The sequence below is a fragment of the Populus trichocarpa genome, chromosome 6 (genome assembly GCF_000002775.5).
Source record: "Populus trichocarpa isolate Nisqually-1 chromosome 6, P.trichocarpa_v4.1, whole genome shotgun sequence".
NCBI classification, from domain to species: Eukaryota; Viridiplantae; Streptophyta; class Magnoliopsida; order Malpighiales; family Salicaceae; genus Populus; species Populus trichocarpa.
This window is the reverse complement of record NC_037290.2, coordinates 18,175,869-18,196,365: the sequence shown is the minus strand read 5'-3', so window position 1 is coordinate 18,196,365 and position 20,497 is coordinate 18,175,869. Positions and strand designations below refer to the sequence as shown.

The 20,497-nt window shown below is 29.7% G+C and overlaps 1 protein-coding gene across 1 annotated transcript; it reads right to left on the bottom strand.

Moving 5' to 3' along the window:
• Nucleotides 1-12,051: 12,051 nt before the first annotated feature.
• On the bottom strand, nucleotides 12,052-14,022 carry LOC7465990 (RING-H2 finger protein ATL13). The gene has a single exon (XM_024603360.2). The coding sequence runs from the start codon at nucleotides 13,673-13,675 to the stop codon at nucleotides 12,200-12,202; it is 1,476 nt and encodes a 491-aa protein (XP_024459128.1). The 5' UTR covers nucleotides 13,676-14,022; the 3' UTR covers nucleotides 12,052-12,199.
• Between the last annotated feature and the right edge of the window lie 6,475 nt (nucleotides 14,023-20,497).

The following is a 20,497-nucleotide window of genomic DNA, read 5'->3' as shown; positions in this document are numbered from 1 at the left end:
ATGCTGACATGGGAAGTAGTGAATTAATTTCGCTTGAGAGGCTGTCTGTGGTTGTGCCTTTGTTGCTGCTGAACAGGGACTTGGTCCTGTCGTGGGTGCGATGGGCGGCGTGCGGAGGGGCTGTCATTTCGAGGCAGTATGACACCATGAGTGAAGAAAGTCAAGTATTTGTCATGGTGGTCTGCTGTGGTTGCTGGAGACGACGATTTGCTGTTGGTTGTGCATACGCAGATTGGAAGAGACGATTGGTTGTTGTCTTCTACGGGGATCTGTCAAGTTGAATGGCAGTAGATAGCTAGTCGGGGCAGAGGCTGTAGTGGCGTGGCTGGTGTCTGGGTTGGTCGGCGGTGTGGTGGCTGAGGCTAAAGACCGGCTGATGTAGTTGGTACGTGGGAGTGGCTAGTGGATGAGGAAGATGAATGATAGTTTTTTTTTTAGATTTTGATTGTAACAGGAAAAGGCAAACAAAACTTTTTTTTTTTTGCTACAATTTCTTTTTTCTTGTTGAAAGTTTTGTGATCTAGGTTTATGAAATATCAAGAATTTAAACAAGTTTATAAATTGTTTAATTATAAGAACACTTAAAACTTTAACTTCTATACTAAATTTGATGCGGAACAATAAATAAATAAAATTAAAGTAAGAAAAAAAAAACTTTAGAGAAATAAGTTAAGAATTGAAAGTAAAGAAAAAAAAGAATAGAAATTGGAATAATGCAACTCTGCAATACTTTTATTTAATGATCAAAACTTTATATCAGGATATAAATACTAATTAAAACCCTAACTAGAATAAGTAATTGAGCTTATGGCTCACTAAATAAAATACCCAACCAATAAAGTTTAATTAATAAACATCAACTAAAAGTTCATATAAATTAAACTAAAACATAAGTTAAAGCTTGATTTCTTAATAGTTTGGGCTACATTCCATCGTTTACCAAATAAAATATCCAACAAATAAAGTCTAATTAATAAACCTCAACTAAAAGTTCATATAAATTAAACTAAAACATAAACTAAAGTTCAATCTCTTAATGGTTTAGGATACACATCATCATCCATAATCATATGAGTGTGTAAATAATATCTCAAGTCCGGTGTCCCCACCATTCATTGTTATAATTAGCATTTCTTAACAAGTGTTTTGGTCTTATGTTAGCAACAAAAGGTCAAATTCAATTGATAACAGGAAAATCAACCAAGTCTTAGGAGATTCCAAATCAACCAGCAAAAATATGCAGCAATGACCAAGGAATTAGGAGTCATTGTCGATCATAAAAATTATAAAACAAAGAAAAGACAATAGCATACAAAGATAAAAGGTTCATGTGATTGATTAGAAAACCAATTCCTATTCAGAATAAGAATCCTCACCATATTAAACTAGCAAGTATTATAGTTTATTTATAGTTCATATGAGTTTTAGGAAGGTAACAGATATATATAATGATTTAAATTGTATCAGAATTCATGATGTAAATGACTAAATCCTAAACAGAATTGAATAATATGTAGTCTCGTAAAATAAATAGGGCGTAAAGTTCCCCACTTAACTTTAACATATTAACAAAAAAAAGGAAAGCAAAATAAACTAATCTAGGTAAAAATATAAGGAAATGATAAATAAATACAATAAAATAATTGCAAACAAAAGTAAGAAAAAGAAAAACAATAAATAAAGATAAATTATAGAAATGAATTGTGTGCATGGAACTAGACATCATTTCCAGTAATTAAATGATATTTTTATTTTTTTTAGAGAGGTTGGGTTTTATATAAACTTCTAATTCTAATCCTATACAAATTGTATACAACTTCTAAGGAGTTTACATCATGAATTCTAGTATAATTTGAATACATATCTACATGTAACTGCTTCCTAACAATCCTATGAACCCTAATTAAATTGTAATACTTGCAAGTTTAATTTGTTGAGGATTCTTGTTCTTAAAAGGACTTGGTATTCTAATAAATCATGTGAACTCTTATCTTTATGCATGATTTTTTATTCCTTATCGATCATGACTTCTAGTTTTCATGATCATGACTTCTAATCCTTTGATCAATTATTTTATATCTTTCCTGGTTGATTTGGACTCTTCCAATAACTTATCAATTTTAGGTTTTTTTTCCTATTTTATAGTGAATACCTACTATTCTTACTTAGTTGACACGTATATCTATAATTTTATAGCGAATACCTACTATTCTTAGTTAACACGTAAATATTTATTTTTCATGTAAAAAGTAGTCATTCTAATTTTTTTAGAACAAATAAAGGAATATCCCACATAATTTGTTAAGATACTTGACACACATATCATTTGATAAGATACTTAACACGGACAAAAATAACATAAAAAAGATAGCAAGTACAAGCAACACAACATTCTTCCGAATAGAATCACCACACAAAAACCTTAATTCAAAATTTTAATATTGAATCTTTTCTCTTCACATATAGTCTCATAAAATACAAACTTAAAAATCTTATTTATACTAGTCCTAAATCTAAACTAAATAAGAAAAAATAAAATTTCTAAACTTAATTATTCCTAAATTGAGTAAGAAAAAAATAATTAAGAATTTTTTTTCCTACACTAAATAGGAGAATAAAAGGACTATAAAATTAAATATCTTCTTAAACTAAATATGAATAAAAATAACTAAGGAAATAAATAATTTCTCCTAAAAATCCTCATTTATCAGTCTTTCCAGGTTGAAAAAAAAACTTGTTCTCAAGTTCAAATTATTCTTATCTTTATTTCATTGATGTCTAATCAAGACTCCCCAATATCTTATCTTTCTTCACTTCAATTGTATAACAATTTTAGATACTAACTTAAAAAATATCAATTAATAATTTTAGAATCACAAACTTCTAAGTTCCTTCATCAACAAATGATGTATCCATATAACCTTTGAATAAATCTATCTTTGTAATAATACTAAACTTGTAAAAAAATGGATCCGCATAACATAAATCAATTTTATTTTTTGATCACTTTCCATGTTCTTTTTGCACTCCTCTAACTTATCAATGAAGATATTATTAATGACATCATCACAGTCATTGTTGTCATTTTTATGTTATCATTATTAACATAATTATCATTAAAATAAATATTATAAATTGATGGAGAATATTAATCTACATATATCTCATTATAAATAGGATCACTAAAATTTGCATAATACTCTTCCCGATCAAGAAGTTGCCTCATTTGTCATGCCTCTTAAACGGGTTCTCAAAATTAGCTATGAATTCGTGATCACTCTCCTCTAATTTTTTCTTCTTCATCTCTATCAATTGACTTAATAATTCTTCAACTTGTCTCTGCAAGTTTATCAATGCTAGTTAATGGGTTAATTCTACAATTTATCTCTACATGTCTTCTAACACTAGTTCCTTGACATCTTTTTCTTGAGAGGGAACCTCTCCATCCCATCATATACATGCATGTCATGTTATATGACTATCTCTTCCAATCATGGTTATTCAACAATACATAGCAACTAACCACTAAGAAATCAATAGATTCTAACATCAGTTGACAAAAGCTTATATATCAAATGATGTAGATGGAAAAAAATATATAAAAGACAACAAGCAGAAGCAATACAAAATTTTATCGCATAAGGTTACAACACGAAAATATTAATTCAAAATTTTATCATTGAACATTTTCTCTTTAGCTTAGTCCCCTGAAATATAAACTAAATAATCATGATTATACTAGCCTTAGGTCTAAATGGAATAAGAAAAAAATAAAATTACTAAATTAAATAAGAAAAATAAAATTTCTAAACTAAATAGAAAGAATTAAAAAACATCATAAAAAATCTTTCTAAATTAAGTAGAAATGAAAATAAATAAATAAATAATAAATAATTTCACCTAAAATACTCCGACATCATTACTGTTGTTTCTAAGGGAACTATATCATACTTTGTCAATTTGTCTGATCGAGAATCCAGGTTCTTGTAGCAAGACAAATTGCTAGTTTTCGCCTAAACTGAGGCTGCGAACCTGGATTTAAAAATAAAATGAAAAAAGAAAGTAGGCATTAGGGGTAATGGACTCGAAACATAAATATGTAGGGACAATCACATGAGGTCGTGTTAGAAATAAAACTAGAAAACTGTCCCCAACCGCTCTCGTGACATTATTAACATCAGCCATTAATGTTTATTGCCCTAATACTCCAATTATTTGACCAATATGAAATTTGTTTCTCTCCTTTAATGCAGCCACAGCCTGTGATTGAGGAAACAGCTGTGCATTTCAAATCTAATTTGGATTCTTACATTACATTTATTGTGCTAAAAAAAAAAAAACTGGTGTTAAATAATGTGTCCACGCAATTTTTTTTTAATTTTCAATTTATTTATATATTTCTTTTGGAGACTATGAGACCTTTGGATTTTGAATTACAGTACAGGAAGTCTCTCTTTTCTTAGCTCATCCTAAGCGTGGGTAGAGTTTATGATTAGCCTTTGCTAGTCTAGCGAACTGTCTTTTTTACAGGTGAATAACTTGCAGCATCCAGATGATGATTTGAGACGCAAGGAAATGGTTCTGTAGCAGAAGACAATCCAAATTGTTGATGAGAAAAGTGATTCTGCATATGATTTGTGGCTAATTAGCTGGTTACATATGGTATTTGACTTTATTTATATAAATATATTTTATTTATTTGACAAAAATAGAATTTAGATAAGCATATAATTATGTGTTATTTAACTGTGTTAAACTGATATATTTTATTTAGTAAGTATAATACTCCAAATTATTAATTAGGAAGGAATGCTAATTCTACTTTGAATTTACTAAGTTTGAGTCATGAAAGAAAGGTGATGTGCTATAACAGATATTTCATTATTAGGCGTGTGTTTCATACTGAAAAGTATGGTCAATGTAGAAAAACATACAATAGTGGGGTTTATGTTAAAGGATCGACTTCTAATAAGTTTGAAGTTGACTACCATAGGAAGTTAGATAAGGTCATTGAATTGCAATATCATAGCGACAGAATAGAGTATTTTTATTCAAATACTATTGGTATGATACTGCTAATAGAAGAATTAGAGTAGATCTACATCATGGTTTAGTCGTACTTAATACAAAGTCTATATTATGCAACGTCGACGATATCTTTGTTTTCGCCAAGTAATGTCACTATAATGTAATATTTATGGAGGAAATTAACTTTAATTTAATGAAAATTGTGTTAATTTATTATTAAATCATAATGAAACATTTATTTTATGTAATTTTATTATTATATACAAAACTAGTATTATTGTGTTGTGTATGCTGCTGTTATTTTAAGTATTTGCACGATGAATAGATAACAAATACATATACATTCTGGCAACATAAATTGTTTTGCATCGATAGAAATACCGACAAACCTGTAAAATACAAACAGATACACCGAATGATTAAAGTCTATTGGTATATTCCAAAGAGCATTGGAATTGTTCCCTTCTCACTAGCATTGTTCAATGCATACGAGATCACCGACAGTTAATATCCGTCGGTATTTTCTTGAGAGCTAAGGTACTATTCATTTATCACTTGCATTATTTATTACTATCCTTTGTAGATAGAATCAACGATAGACTGAAAAGTAATCAGTGATAGTTGAGGGGTTTCTAAAAATTTTGGATTAAATTGAAAATTTCAATTAGATTTTATAGACGAAAACACTGACGAACATATTAAAATTTTAATTTTTAATTTTCCAACAATAATGATGTCGGTAATACTTAGCATGTTTCAGAAATTTTTTGATTAAATTAGAAATTTCAATTAGAATTTACAAATGGCTACACGGATGGAAAAAATAAAAATATTAATATTTAATTTACCGTTAGTAAAGATGTCGGTGATACATGGCGGGTTTCTGAGAATTTTTTATTAAATTAAAATTTTCAATTAGACTTTACATTCGAAAACACTAATGAAAAAATTAAAATATTAATTTTTAATTTTCTGACAATAAAGACATTGGTAATACTTGGCGTGTTTCTAAATAGTTTTGATTAAATTGAAACTTTCAATTAGACTTTACAAATGGATACACTGATTAAAAAATTAAAAAACATTAATATTTAATTTACCATCAATAAAAAAGTCCCAAATTAAAAGACTAGAATCTTTAAAATCAGAACCGATGAGCACATCTCTTATTCTCTCTTCCTCTACAGTTTTCTCTCTCCTCATCCCAAATCTTCATTTTTCTTTTTATATTCTCTGTCTTTCTCTCCTCAACCCATTCTCTTTTCTTCTCTTATCCTCCACATGTAGGTATGTCTTCTCATCTCTTCTCCTTCTCTTTTTCTCTTGTTATTTAATGATTTGTTCCAATTTGTTTTCCTCTTTTCAGGAAAACTCAACATTAAGGTAAGATTCTTTTTTTTTTTTTGTGTTTTGTTTTTGCATTTTTTATATTTTTATGTTATTAATAATAGCATAAATGTTATTGGTAATTTTTATTTTTTTCTATTATTAATAATTGTATAAATGTTATTGGGAATTGTTTTTAATTTCTTTATTCTTTAATGATTGTATATAGATTTTTGCAATTTTTTAATTGTTTTTTTTATTTTCTGTATTTAATGATTGTATATAGATTGTTGTATTTTTTAACTTTTTTATCATTTACTGATTGTATAAAGGTTATTGGAATTTTTTTAACTTTTCTGTTATTTAATGATTGTATATAGATTGTTGGATTTTTTTTTTGTTTTAATTTTATGTTATTAATAATTTAATATGGTTAGCTAATTGATTTGTTGGTGTTAAAAAATAGTTTTTAATTTCATGAAAAGAAATTATTTAAAAATAAACAAAAAATATTAGCCATCATAAATAAAATAAAAAATAAAAATAGCTAAGATAATAGTTAGGATAAATGAATAGTTTTTAATGTGAAATATTGATATTACAGATCCTTTAATGTGTTTATATTTACCTCTTATGATCATTTCGCAAATGGTCGTAGCAAAGTTAATTGGAAATTTAGTTAAATTAACTTAATTGAAATTTTTCGATTGATTTAGATTGAAATAAAATCAACTGGTTTGTGGCAATCCAATTTAAATTATTGTATATTTGCAGGTTTAAAAATTTTGGGTAGTTTCTTTATTGGGGAGGTGCTTCCGAATTTATTTTTAAAATAGAAATGATTTACGGTACCTTAATCCTTTAATTTGTGTAGATGCCTATGGAAAAGTCAATAACACATCGTATGGACAAGATCTCTGCTAGTTCTTCTAGCAGCGATTCAGACGATCATGAGTCGTTAGGTACCGACTAGGAACAGACACAAGCATCCACTCGGAAGTACTAGACTCAGTGGAGGAATGACCTTTTAATGTAAGTTTGTTTTCCCTTTACATGACATGTTAATAATTTTTGAAAAATTAATTTCAATTAACGAATGCAATTTTAGGTTTATAAACATTGAGGCTTCTGGAACCATAACATTGGCGATGAAATCATCGATAAAAATTTCATTGTTGTCATGGAGTCAGTTTCCAATCCTTAATGGAAACCTATGATTGATGTATGGATCAAAAGGTTTAAGGTTAGTATTAATTTAAATATTTTTTATTATGTTAATTCGGTTAGTTTATTAACTTATTAATGAAATTTTTCTTGTACAAATTTTAATTACAAGGAAAAATATGAATGAGATAGAGTTGACAATGCTATTGCAATGATGGTTTGGGAGAATCATGTTGCAACTAGATAAGATTGAAATCAAGATAAAAAAATTTAATTATATTATTCAATTTTATTATTTATTTAATAATAGATAAGTCATTTATATCATATATATTGCGTGATTTTTTATACGAGACACAAAAAAAGCCAAAAAAAATTCATACTTGAGATGTGAAGCTTATATGAAGCATATTGTATTTGAAAATCTGGAAGCTAAGTCAGATAAATATAAGTTTATGGGATATTCAAAAGAAATTGTTGGATATCATTCATATAATCTTGTTGAGCAATAATGTTTTGTCTCAAAATATGCTACCTTTTTAAAGAAAGAATTTATTCTTGAAAAGAGCAGTGAGAGGAAAATATAGCTTGAACAAGTTCAAGAACTATAAACTGACATCCAAATAAAACATAAGCCTGAGGTTATAACATTGGATGTTTAGCCTGAAGCTCAAGAAAACATAAATAAATCTATAGATCTGGTAGGACACGTCATGCACCAATATAATAGGGACTTCTCATAAAAGCTAGGAATGACGAGTTGTTCATACTTGATGAGCCTAACAATAATATAGAACCAATATCTGATGTTGATTCTAAGAAATGACTTAAAGCCATAAAATCTAAAATGGATTTCATATATACCAACCAGGTATGGACCTTGGTTGATCCACTTGAAGGGATAAAAGCCATTGGATGTTAGTAGGTCTTTAAGAGAAAGACTAACATGAAAAGCAATGTACAATTGTACAAAGCTAGACTAGTTACCAAAGGTTACAAACAAAGACAAATAGGTTTTACTTTGATAAAATCTTCTTGCCAGTAACTATGTTAAAATTCACAAAGATTTTGTTTGTTATAGCTACATGCTATGATCATGAGATTTGAAAAATGGATGTCAAAATTATAATCCTAAATGAGAATCTTCAAGAAAATATGTATGTGACATAACTTGAAAGTTCTGAATCTAATAAATTTACCAATCAAGTGTACAAGCTATAGAAATTCATTTGTGGACTTAAACAAGCTTTAAGGAGTTAGAATATCCATTTTGATGAGATAATCAAACAATTTGATTTCATAAAAAATATGGATGAGATTTGTGTTTATAAAAAGGTTATTGAGAGTGCATTTGTTTTTCTAATATTATATATAAATAACATATTCTTAAAATGAAATGATATTTCTTTACTCTAGTTAGTAAATATTAAGTTGGCTAAAAATTTCTTCATTAAGGACATGAGAGAAACAACCTATATACTGAGATTAAAGATCCATAGAGATATATGTAAAAGATAATACTTATGTATTTCGCATATAATACTCTTTTCAAAGACATGTGTCCAAAACCACAAGTTGAGAGAGATAAGATGGAAATAATTCCATACATTATAGATATAAGATCCATAATATATGCAATGTTATATACAAGACCAAATATATCTTATACTTTGAGCATAACGAGTAGACACAAATCTAATTCAAGTTAGAGTTACTGGAAGAAAGATAAAAATATTCCTAAATATTTAAGAAGAATTGAGAATGTTTTTCTGATCTATGAAGGAGATGAACTAGTAGTTCATGGTTATTAAGATGCTAGTTTTCAATAAGATATTGAAAATAGAAAATTCAGTTTTGTTATATTTTACTCTAAATAATAATACTATAAGTTACAGGAGTTCCAAATAAAAGACCAAATAGATTCTACAACTAAAGTTAAGTACACCTCTATGTTTGAGGGAACAAAAGATGATATTTTGATCAAAAAGATCATCATTAAACTAGTTGTGGTTCCTAAACTTTGTTGATCTAATAGTCCTATATTGTGTTAACAATGGAGTCATTGCAATAAAAAAAGAACCAAAGTCTCATCAATAATCTAAAAAATAAACTTAGATAATTCCAGTTGATTGAAGAATTATAGAAAGGAAAGATATAAAGATAAAACGATTACCTACTGAAGAGAATCTTATAGATCCTCTTACTAAGTCATTGTCCTAGTAAAAACATTATCATCAAGTAGAGCGGTATGATATTTGATACATAAGTGATTAGATTTAGTGCAAGTGATATATTGTTAGTGTATATGCCCTATAGTCAATCAGTTGGTTACATGTGGCATTGACTTTGTTCATGTAAATATATTTAATTTATTAATAAAGGTTTATTTATCTTTAATATTCATCAAATATTTGATTAAAGAATTCAGAGTAAAAATAAAGTTCTTGAGGCAAAAATATTTTGTAAAGAAAATTATAAAGTTGTTATAATTATGATATTCTTATTGCATCAAAGCATTGTTTCTAAAATGTTCCTAATCAATGCTTTATTAAGACTAGATATTAATTAGAGCTGCTGAGACTAGTGCATATTATGTTCTTTTCTTTGTGAAATAAAGCATTTATTCTCATAAGTTGAGGTATGACGGATACCTAGAACTAATATGTAGATGCTTATCAGATGACATGTTTACTGAATTGACTCGCATAAGAATTCCATATGAAAAGATCACTCGTGTCTATGGAAAGGCTCACGCAACGGTTGTGTAAGTGATTTTTAGACTTGAGATCACTAAGTTATCTTATATATGGAGTGTTATGTTTTGATCATGCTACACATTGTCCTAATCAAGGGTAACAAATAGGAAGATATTATGTATAACATAAACTATATAAATGTATTTAAGTAATTAAGAGAGAATTCATCTCCATAGGTGAATTAGGAAAAAAGTTTAATTTATTCTCAAATAATATTGATTGTAAATCATTGAGTAAGGTGGAATGATATTTAAAAAGAATTTCAAATCTTATTTAAATAATCAATGACTATGATGTTTGATGTTAAGAATAAACATGATTTGACATAGTATACACACTTCGTGCTATAATGTCTAATTGGAACATTGTTAATCAGTGAATAATAATTATACTAAGAAACTAGTCACTGAAAGGTTAAGTCAAATCACTTATGACTTTTCTAATATTTAAAGGATCATGACAGGTTACTAGACAATTTATTTTATCTTTAAATATAAATCAATCAATTGTTAAATTAATAATAATTTAATTTATTTAATCCTATTTTATTTAGGATTATGATTTATATTTAGACGAATTTATTAGGGAATCTAATGAATCACACACATAAGAACCATTGGTCAAAAATTAAAATAGGATGATTAATCAAGTATGACTTGATTATAAATAAGTTTTAAAAATTAAGGACTCGAGTGTAATTTATATAGGGAATTACAATTCTAGACCTAGAAAAATCAAATAGGGGCTTGATTGAATAAATTTCTAAAATTAGCATAAAATAAAATATAAGATATTATTTAAGAAGCAAAATAATATTTTGTTATTTATAAGGTTTTTAGGTTTCCCTATAAATAGAAAGTTATGTCTCTTATTTTCTATGGATGATAAAAAAGATAAGTAGAGTACAATACTTAAATATCTAAAAAAATTAAAAATAGCACTTTAAAGTATAACAATCACTCTCTCCTAAAAGAATTTAAGAGATTTCTCACTAGTAGTTTGTATGGATTACCTTTAGATGCTAGATAATTAGACGATTTGTGATTTGCAACAATCCAACCTTTGAAGCAAATATTCAAAGCCAAAACTAACATCCAATCTTTATGTAATCTTTGCATAAAACCCTAAAACAACTCTAGATTTGTCTGACATAATCACTGGGATTTCTGAAAAATTTTAAATTTATTATTTTCGTTGTGTCTATATGTTTCGGAAAACCTGACATGAAAACAATAATTTATCTAGCAAAATTTAAATTGATGTGATCACTTGAATCTTCTCTGTAAAAAAATTAACACACCAAATTTGGCAAACTAATGATCGACAAACCCATTCAGTGGATGGATTTTGGTGCATTTACCGCTGTTCAATCACTTCCAGCATCTCCGATCAAAGAATTGTCAATCAAATGCTCATAGACCCGATGAATATGATCAACTCTTTCTGTAAGCTCAGTAACTATGCCCTCATTAATACACACTAATGGCAACTGGCTAACTTCTACCTGACACTACCATTGAAAGAAAAGCTACCATGATGCTTACTTTATGCATTTGGGATTTCATCAATTTGCAACGCAAATTATTATTCTGAAAGTCGAATTAATAAAGCAATGAGTTTCAAATTAGTCTACATTTTAAGCATGCGAAACCATGGAAAGGCAGAGATTCTTGACCTTGAAAGGACAAAAAGAAGACAATCATAAAAGAATAACCTATGCTCCACACCTACAATGCTGTAATGTGAAGAAAAGAAAAGGAAGAAAAGAAAAGCATAATGCAGTGTAATTGCATCAATTTTGTATTTTTGGATAATTGCTTCTTTCTTTTTCGAGCTACAGATATTCCAATTATGCCTTGCACAATGAAGAAAAAGAAGATTACTTTCCCAGGAAAAAGTATCCAGGAAAAGTTGACAAAAGAATGCTAGACATTAGGTGTAAAGGATGAGTGAACAACCTTGTTCTGTCTCCCCACAAGCCAAAGCAGAGTCCTCCTTGCAAATGAAGGCGTTTTTTCTTGCAATTCCAATCTATGACAACTCTGATTCAGCACATTACCACCCGATTGACCACCTCCATTTTCCCACCTGCCAAAGCTTATTTCAGAATTAGTCCTTCTCACATCACTATCCCCCTTCCTCATCTTCAAATCATCATCAGCAACAACATTTTTATTCACTGGAAATCGAAAGGAAAAGGCCCTTCTTGAAGATTCCCCAGTTGAACTCTGCTTCTCCTTTTTCCCTCTGAGCCATATCTTTGATCTAGAAAAGCTCTCTCTTTCGCTTCTACCAATGGTTTTGCCACTGCTAGCAACAATACTAGCACTCCCATTAACTTGAACACTCTTAAGACCTTCAAAGCCATCAAATTCTCTTCTTGATTCACAATCACATTCAGACATTGCTAGCTTGTGACCAGGTGTTAAAGGCAAAGTCGTCTTCATGCTTGACTGTTTCCTCATTGGAGTCCTTATAGGTACTTGCAATGAAGAATTCTCATCCAATACATACTCAAACGACCCCATAGAATAGCACCTTCTTGAATCAATAATATTTGTGCTACTCCCTTCACCAACATCCACATTCCTGTACTTCCCTAGCTTAACAGGAACAACCTTCTCCCCTGAATCTACTACTATTTTGGGGACAGAATCATCTTTTGTCAAACTTTCACTTGACTTATGTGAAATATCCAAACGCGATGATCCCAAATCAGTGTCTCCATGACAGCCCAGATTGGAATGTGTAGTCAAAACTGAACTGGTTCTGCCAACATTAGCCTCTCTATCATTAACAAGCTCTCTTGAGCTCTCACTTCCAGATTCAAGAACAAGAACCAAGGGAGAGCGGGTATTGTTTGGAGAGAAATCAGAAAGCAAGCAAGCTCTACAGAGAGGGCAAGTGGAGTGAGACAACAGCCATGTGTCTATACACTCCATGTGAAAGGCATGACTACATTTTGGCAACAACCTTAGCTGATCTTCAGGCTCAAATTCACACAAACAAACAGCACAGTCAAAAGGGTTCTTCAATCCAATAATGGCTTTGTATTGGAACACAGGGAGAGCATCTATAAATGTCTGGTCAACACCAGCATCGTGAAGGTGAAAGAGTTGCTGCAATTGGCCTTGAAGAGCAGTCACACTCTCTAAGTCATCAGGGTACTCTCTATTACGTGGTCTTAAAAGAAATCTCACTAGGAGGTGAAGCAAACCAGAAACAAAGAAAATAATAGCTAGAATAATAATGATAAGCAATAGACTAGGACTAACCTTGGTGTTCAAGTTGAAACCATCGGTATCAAGATTTGGTTGCGGTGGTGGCTGAGAAAGAAAATATGGTTGCTGGGTTGGAGAAATAAAGGTGCTTTCTTTGATTTTAAGGAGAACCAAGTTCATGTTTTCTGGATGAAAAAACTGAGAGAGACTCAGCAAGATTGAAGCTTCAGACTTGAACCAAGTGATGATACCAATAACTGTCTCATCTGCTGCTACAAAATATTAAATCCAAGCCCCAATGAAGCATCCCCAGAAGCTATTTTAAGGCCAGTGTCAATATAAGCAGGTCTACTGGTTGAATTTTGAGATTATAGACTGGTAGAGTTTTAACACAATTTTGTCTGTACTAAAAATAAGGAACTGCAAGTCAGATGCAGAGATAGAGAGAGAGAGAGATTAGGCACTTAAAGAGCTGATATAAATGGTGTGGTCAGTGCTAGAAGGTAAGATTTCAAAACTATAGCAATAAATTCCCCCACCAGTGCAAAAATAAATGAGATTAGATACAGTTGGCTTAAACTACTTTTTTTTTAAGCAAAACAAATTATTAAAATATTTTTGAAATGCAAAAAATAACATATTCTAATTTTATTTTTTTCATGATCTCATCACCAAATGCAACAGGGTTTTCAGAGGAACTCTTCGAGTTCATTCATCAACCCCAATGTCCTTTTAATTCTCCATAGGAAAACAAATGTTCCTACAATACAAATTCTCCATAGGAAAACAAATGTTCCTACAATACAGTTTGTGTTGATGTGGAAAAGGGTCGTTTCTTCCCTGTCCTATCACACTGAGGATTTTTTTGCTCTGATTACTTTCCTTTTCATGTCTTCTATTCCACTTCTAGTATGGTGTGCTTCTATTCTAATTGATAACTCTCGCTCCTCCTCGTATAGGACAACAAACGAAGTGGAGGGAGACTTTTTAGGATTTTGTTTTTTCTTATTACAAGAGCATCTTCAATGTAAAAAGCAATTTAGAAATGCTAAATTGTTTGTATAATTTTTAAATAGTATAAATATAATTTTTTTATATGTACTATAATTAAAAAAAATTAACAACTTATTTTTATTTTAATATATTTAATATTAATATTTTTAGCTTTTTTTTAATATAATGTTTTAAAATAATATATTTTAATGTTTTGACTCTTTCTATAAATATATAATAATAATTTTTCTTTGACACAAAAGTCATTTTAGCTCTTCATTTGACTCCTTCGCTAGGGCTACAAGATCAAGGAAGAAAAAGTAAAAAATAAGTTTTTTAAAAAACTTTTTGGAGATGCTTCTAGTATGTTGATACACAAATTATGATGGGAAGAGAGAAGATATAGAGAGAAAAAACAAATAAATAAAGATATCATGAAGATATTGAATTTTTGATTATAACACAACTAGTATTATTAAAAATATCTCTACGAAATAAATTCAAAAATATCAAAAAATGTCATTAAAAGTAACTAGAGAGAGTCGTATTTGTCGTCCAAAGATGGGTGGTAGCTCTTTTATCTTTGACAGCAAGTCTGTATCACTCTAGTTATTGTTGGTAAATTTTTATTTTGTTGGATTCATTTAATAAATATCTTCTTTCTGAAGATCTTGTGGTGTCATAATCAAAACTTCAGCGTATTTCTAGTTTTTTTTTCTATATTTTTTTTAAAGTTAGTGTTTATGAATAACTATAAATTTAAAAGTCATGTTTTTTATTATAATATGTATAAATTGTGTTATTTGATATTTTACTAATTTAAAAAAAAATTAAAAAGTCCTTTAGCTAGTAAAAAAAAGAGAGGTAGTTGACGGGCTGTTTACTTCCACCCCATATTTGCCTAAAAGTGACGCTCATTTTCCTTTTTCATTTTTTTCCCTCTACTTTGTCACGGATTTTGGTTCTAGCTTTTTTAGTTGCCTGACATTAAAAAAACACGAACAGAAAGAAAACTTTTTTTTTTTTTCAATTAAGACAAGTCATCGATTGAAGAAGCATACATCCAAATAGAAGAGTCTAAATTATAAAAAGTACTTGCATATGTCCCATATGGTGGTGATAAGTGATCACCCACAGATATAATTTGAGATTTTTCAGATTTAGTGCGTAGTGAAAATAAATAAGAAAGCATGAAATTAATGACATATGTGATGGTAATACTGCCATGAGACAAAACAAAGAGTTTCCTTTACTCTAACATAGTAAATATTTTAAAAAAAACTAAAACATTAAAAAAAAAACTTAGGAACGTAAAACAATTTAAAAAGTCACAAATATAATATTTACGACTTGCGAGTTGTAAGTATCACTAGCGACTCTTTTAAATTATAAAATGATCAATACAATTTAAAACAAAGAAAAAGGTTAGGGGAGAGATAAATGAGAAAGAAAGAAAAGGACCCGGAGGTACACCAAAACTCGAATGATGATACTATTGGTGCCATCAGAAAGATCTCAAAGATACAAATCCAACAACACCGAGAAATGTCACTAACAGCAAATGGAGTGAGCTGTTCAAAGATGGTTGGGCCTATTTGTTTTTGGGCGGCTTGTGTAGCCCACTCCGGTTATCGTTGATCATCTTCATTAATGTCAGCTAATCTTCATCAAGTGTATTATATGTTTGAGAGTAAGGTAGTTTATGCTTTTAAATGTGTTTTAAAAATATATTCAACTTATAAAAACATCAAATAAATTTTTTTAGTGTTTTTTTATGCTTTTGATATCCTAATTTTAAAATAAAAAAATTATTTTAATATATTTAAAAAATACTTTTGCACCACAGTAATAAATTAGATGTTTAATAACACACCTTCCAAATTTTTCCTTGGAAGAATCAAAGGTTTACGTGTCAATATATACAGTAACATAGAACAGAAGAAAAGAAAAGCATGTATGGCTTCATTTTCTTCTTCAATTCACATTTTAAATAGCAAGTCTATAGTTTACCTAAATATATTTAAAACTGTCGAGCTGTGCTTTCTAGAGGGTGAAGTGTATCTAAATGTTTCACTTAATATTCCAATTCCCAGCCAAATAAAAAAAAGCATAAATTGTGGAAATTAAGCTCGTAGAAATTTGGTAAATGGTGCTCGCATAAGCTTCTTGGTGTTCAAATTCAAAATAAAACCAAGGAGATACAAACCTAGCTAAAAGGAAAAATCCATCCAAAAAAAGTTATATAAATCTCAATACAATTTGGTATGGTGTTTTCCGTTCTTTAATGAAAACCTACTAGATTTTGGGTTACATAATTATGACATAACTAGTAATTGACATGTCTATCATAATTTAATTTTTGAATTTTCAAGAGATAACATAAATTAAAAGTTTGAGAACTAATAATGATGAAATTATAAATTTGAAAGTTAATTTGGTAAAAAATTAGAATAATTGATAAGATTTGAGACTTAATTAAACTTTGATTTAATTAATTAATGCAATCATGAGTTTAATTGAAAAAATATCAAAGTTCAGGGTCAATTTAGATCCAAATTGCAAGAAATTAAAGTTCAAAGACTGAAGTGAATAGATAGTGGTACTATAGGGGGGTTAATTGATTTTCCCAAAGGTAATTTTAAAAGAATAAAAAGTTGAGGAAACAATTAAGAACTGAATTGTTTAAACTTGAAACTAAGGATTATTTTGTAAATGATGCTGAAATTCAGAGGTTTAATTGCAATTAATCCAGGGACAAATTTTTTTTTTAAAAAAAAAGAGATTTCCATGAATAAAAACCTAATTGCTAAATGTCAAACCATCAGGGGGTAAATTGAAGATAGTCGTTTTAGTAGAGAAAACGACGCAGTTTAAACCAAATGTTCATCCCCTTCCTCTCCTAAAACAAAGGAAACCACCTGCAAAAGAAAAAAAATATATTGGTCTGCCAAGACCCTATCATCTCATTCCAGCCCGAACGTAGACCAAATGGTAATGCCTCTGGTGTCCAGTTTAAAACCCATCATCATTTCATGGCAGGACTGTTGGTGTCTCCGACCCTTCATACATGGATAAACACGCTTATCTTCATCTTCGGGATCGTTATCCTATGAAAGAAAAGATAGTTGTCAATAAACAACCAGGAATCTAGCCTTATAAAGGCCAAAGGCCAAACAAAGGGGACGAAAAAAGAGAGAGGAGAGGACAGAAAGAACAAAAAGGACTACAGAGACAGGGAAAAAAAAGCCAGAGAGGGAAGAACAGAAAACAAAAAAAAAAGATAGTGAGGATCAGGGGCCAATTACGAGGAACCCGCCAAAAGAAAAGGAACAAAAAAACTTGTAAAGAGACAATGGCAAAAAACCACACAGAGAGAATTAAGGAAGAAAAAAGACAGAACAAAAAAACAGAGAGGCAGAGGAAATAGAACCAAAGACCAGAGGAGAGGGGAAGCCAAAAGCAGAATAGCGAACTTTAGTCTTCTTCCAGAATCCCAGCAACAAACGTAAGCTCTTCCTAGTCTCAACACAATTCAAACTCCCACAAAAATCCCACAACAAATCCAACTACAAAACTCGGTTTTTCAACATCCATGTTCTGATTCAAATTTTATTGAGAATTCTCCACCTTAAGTAAGCAAATCTATCCTTTTTTAACAAAAATTTTAAATGTTAATTTTTGTTTTTTGCATAATTTTATAGTATATATATTTTATTTGGGTGTTGTTTTATAGTATTTTCTCATACAATTTTGTTGTATGAATGTATGATTTATATATGTTATAGTTTGTTTTAGATTTTATAAAATTGATGAAACTTATGTCAAATTTTTTACTTTGGTGTTTTGTTATGAAATAAATAATGACTTATTTAACAAGTTCGTTTTATATTTTGTCAATTTTATTATTGAGTTGTAATTTTCAGTAAATGTATGGAAATTTAAATTTATTTAGATATATAATTGATAATGAATTAAAAGAACTATTAAAATAGATTGAACAAGATTAAGCTAAATCAATATTTATGCAAATTTATTTAGTTAATGTGGTTAATTAATACATGTTGTCATCATTATTTAAATAGGTTTGATATAAGTAATGAATGATCGTTCATGGATATATCGAGATTCACTCTAAAGATTGCGGAGGATGGATTATCGTAATGAGATTCAGAGTTTTATTAATTATGCACTATCTAATCTGAGAAATATTAATGAAGGTGGTATTAGATGTTAATGCAAGAGTTGTAAGAATAAAAAAATTATCGATCCAGTTGTTGTAACAATGTATCTTCTACAAAAAAAGGTTCATGAAGAAATACTTGTGTTGGTATGCACATGAAGAACCATATGTTTCTCACGATATCATGGTAGAGATGATGGTTGGGTCAACTTCTAGTGCTAGCAATGTGCATAGAGTTGTAGATGACAATAGTAATCCTTATAGGAATATGGTTATGGATGCGGTAAGAATGAATCAGGGTCATACTGATCAATGTTCAATCGTAGATGAAGAACCTAATGTAGGCGCAACCAGGTTTTTTGATCTTTTGAAAGATTATGATAAATCATTATGGGATGGTTGCATAAATCACAGTAAATTATTGACCATTACAAAGGTGTTCACCATCAAGTCAGATCATAGGTTGAGTGAGACCGGTTATAAAAGAATTGTTGAATGGATGAGAAGCATTTTACTTGAAAGGAATAAGCTGAAAGAGAACGTTTATATTGCTAAGTCTATGATGAAATCCCTCGGTCTAGGATACTAGAAAATTAGCATGTGTCCAAAGTTTTGCATGTTGTACTACCTTGAAAATACAGAGTCAACCAAGTGCAGAACATGTGGGCATTCTTGTTATAAACCCAAAAATAGCAGGGGAAGGACTCTTATCGCAACAAAAAACTTAGATAATTTCCAATTACACCTAAATTGCAAAGGTTATTCATGTCATCAAAGATTGCTAAGTACATGACATGACACCAATCACATGATGTGTTTGATAGAGTGATGGTGCACATTTCTAATGGTGAAGTTTGGAAACACTTTAACAATGTGCATCCTCAGTTTTCAGTAGAAGCAAGGAACATGCATCTTAGGTTATGTACAAATAAATTTAATCCATTCGGGTTATTTATTGCTCCTTATTCTTAGTGGCTGTTGATACTCACGAATGGATATAACTTTATTTTATCACCGTAAAAACATGGAGTTGGTTTATGTTGGGTCACGAGTCGTCAAGTCCAAAGCCGGCATCATTTTAGACAAAAATGCACAATTACTTGTTTTCTAATGGCTTAAAAGTTTCCATTTTCCTGATGGACATACCCCGAACATATTATGGTTGGTGAATTTGGAGGATTGTATAGAATGAAGAGTCATGACTGCCATGTGTTTATACAAACACTCATTTCATTAGCTTACCGAGATTTATTGTCAAAGGAGATATAGAATGCACTCACGGAGATCAATCATTTTTTTAGAGATATATGCTCAAACAACTTACAGACATAACACATGGAGAGACGTGAAATGAATATCATCCAAACAATATGCAAACTTGAGATGATATTATCTTCATCGTTTTTCGAATCAATGAAGCATTTACTCATATAATTACCATTTAAGGCAAATGTTGGAGGCTATAGATGGATGTATTCATTTGAAAGGTTAGGTTTTACACATGCATTGTAATTAATTTTTTTTTTATCTTTATTTGCATAATTCAAAACATTCATTTAATTCTATACAAGTACTTGTTTAACTTTAAAAGAAAAGTAAAAAACAAGGTGCATGTTGAGGTTTCAATATGCGAGGTCTATATTATTGAAGAGATATCAAAATTTATCTCGTACCATTTCTTATTAATATTAACTATTCATGATTGTACTTCATGTACTAGGTTTATCAATTAGGAAGGAATGTTAGTGTTACTTTGTCTTTACTAACTCTGGGTTCTAAAAGGAAAGTGAAGTGCTACAACAAATATTTTATCAATAAACATATGTTTC

Excerpts from the sequence above, each read along its gene's own strand:
- LOC7465990 (XM_024603360.2), bottom strand. The coding sequence starts at position 13,675 with ATGAACTTGGTTCTCCTTAAAATCAAAGAAAGCACCTTTATTTCTCCA.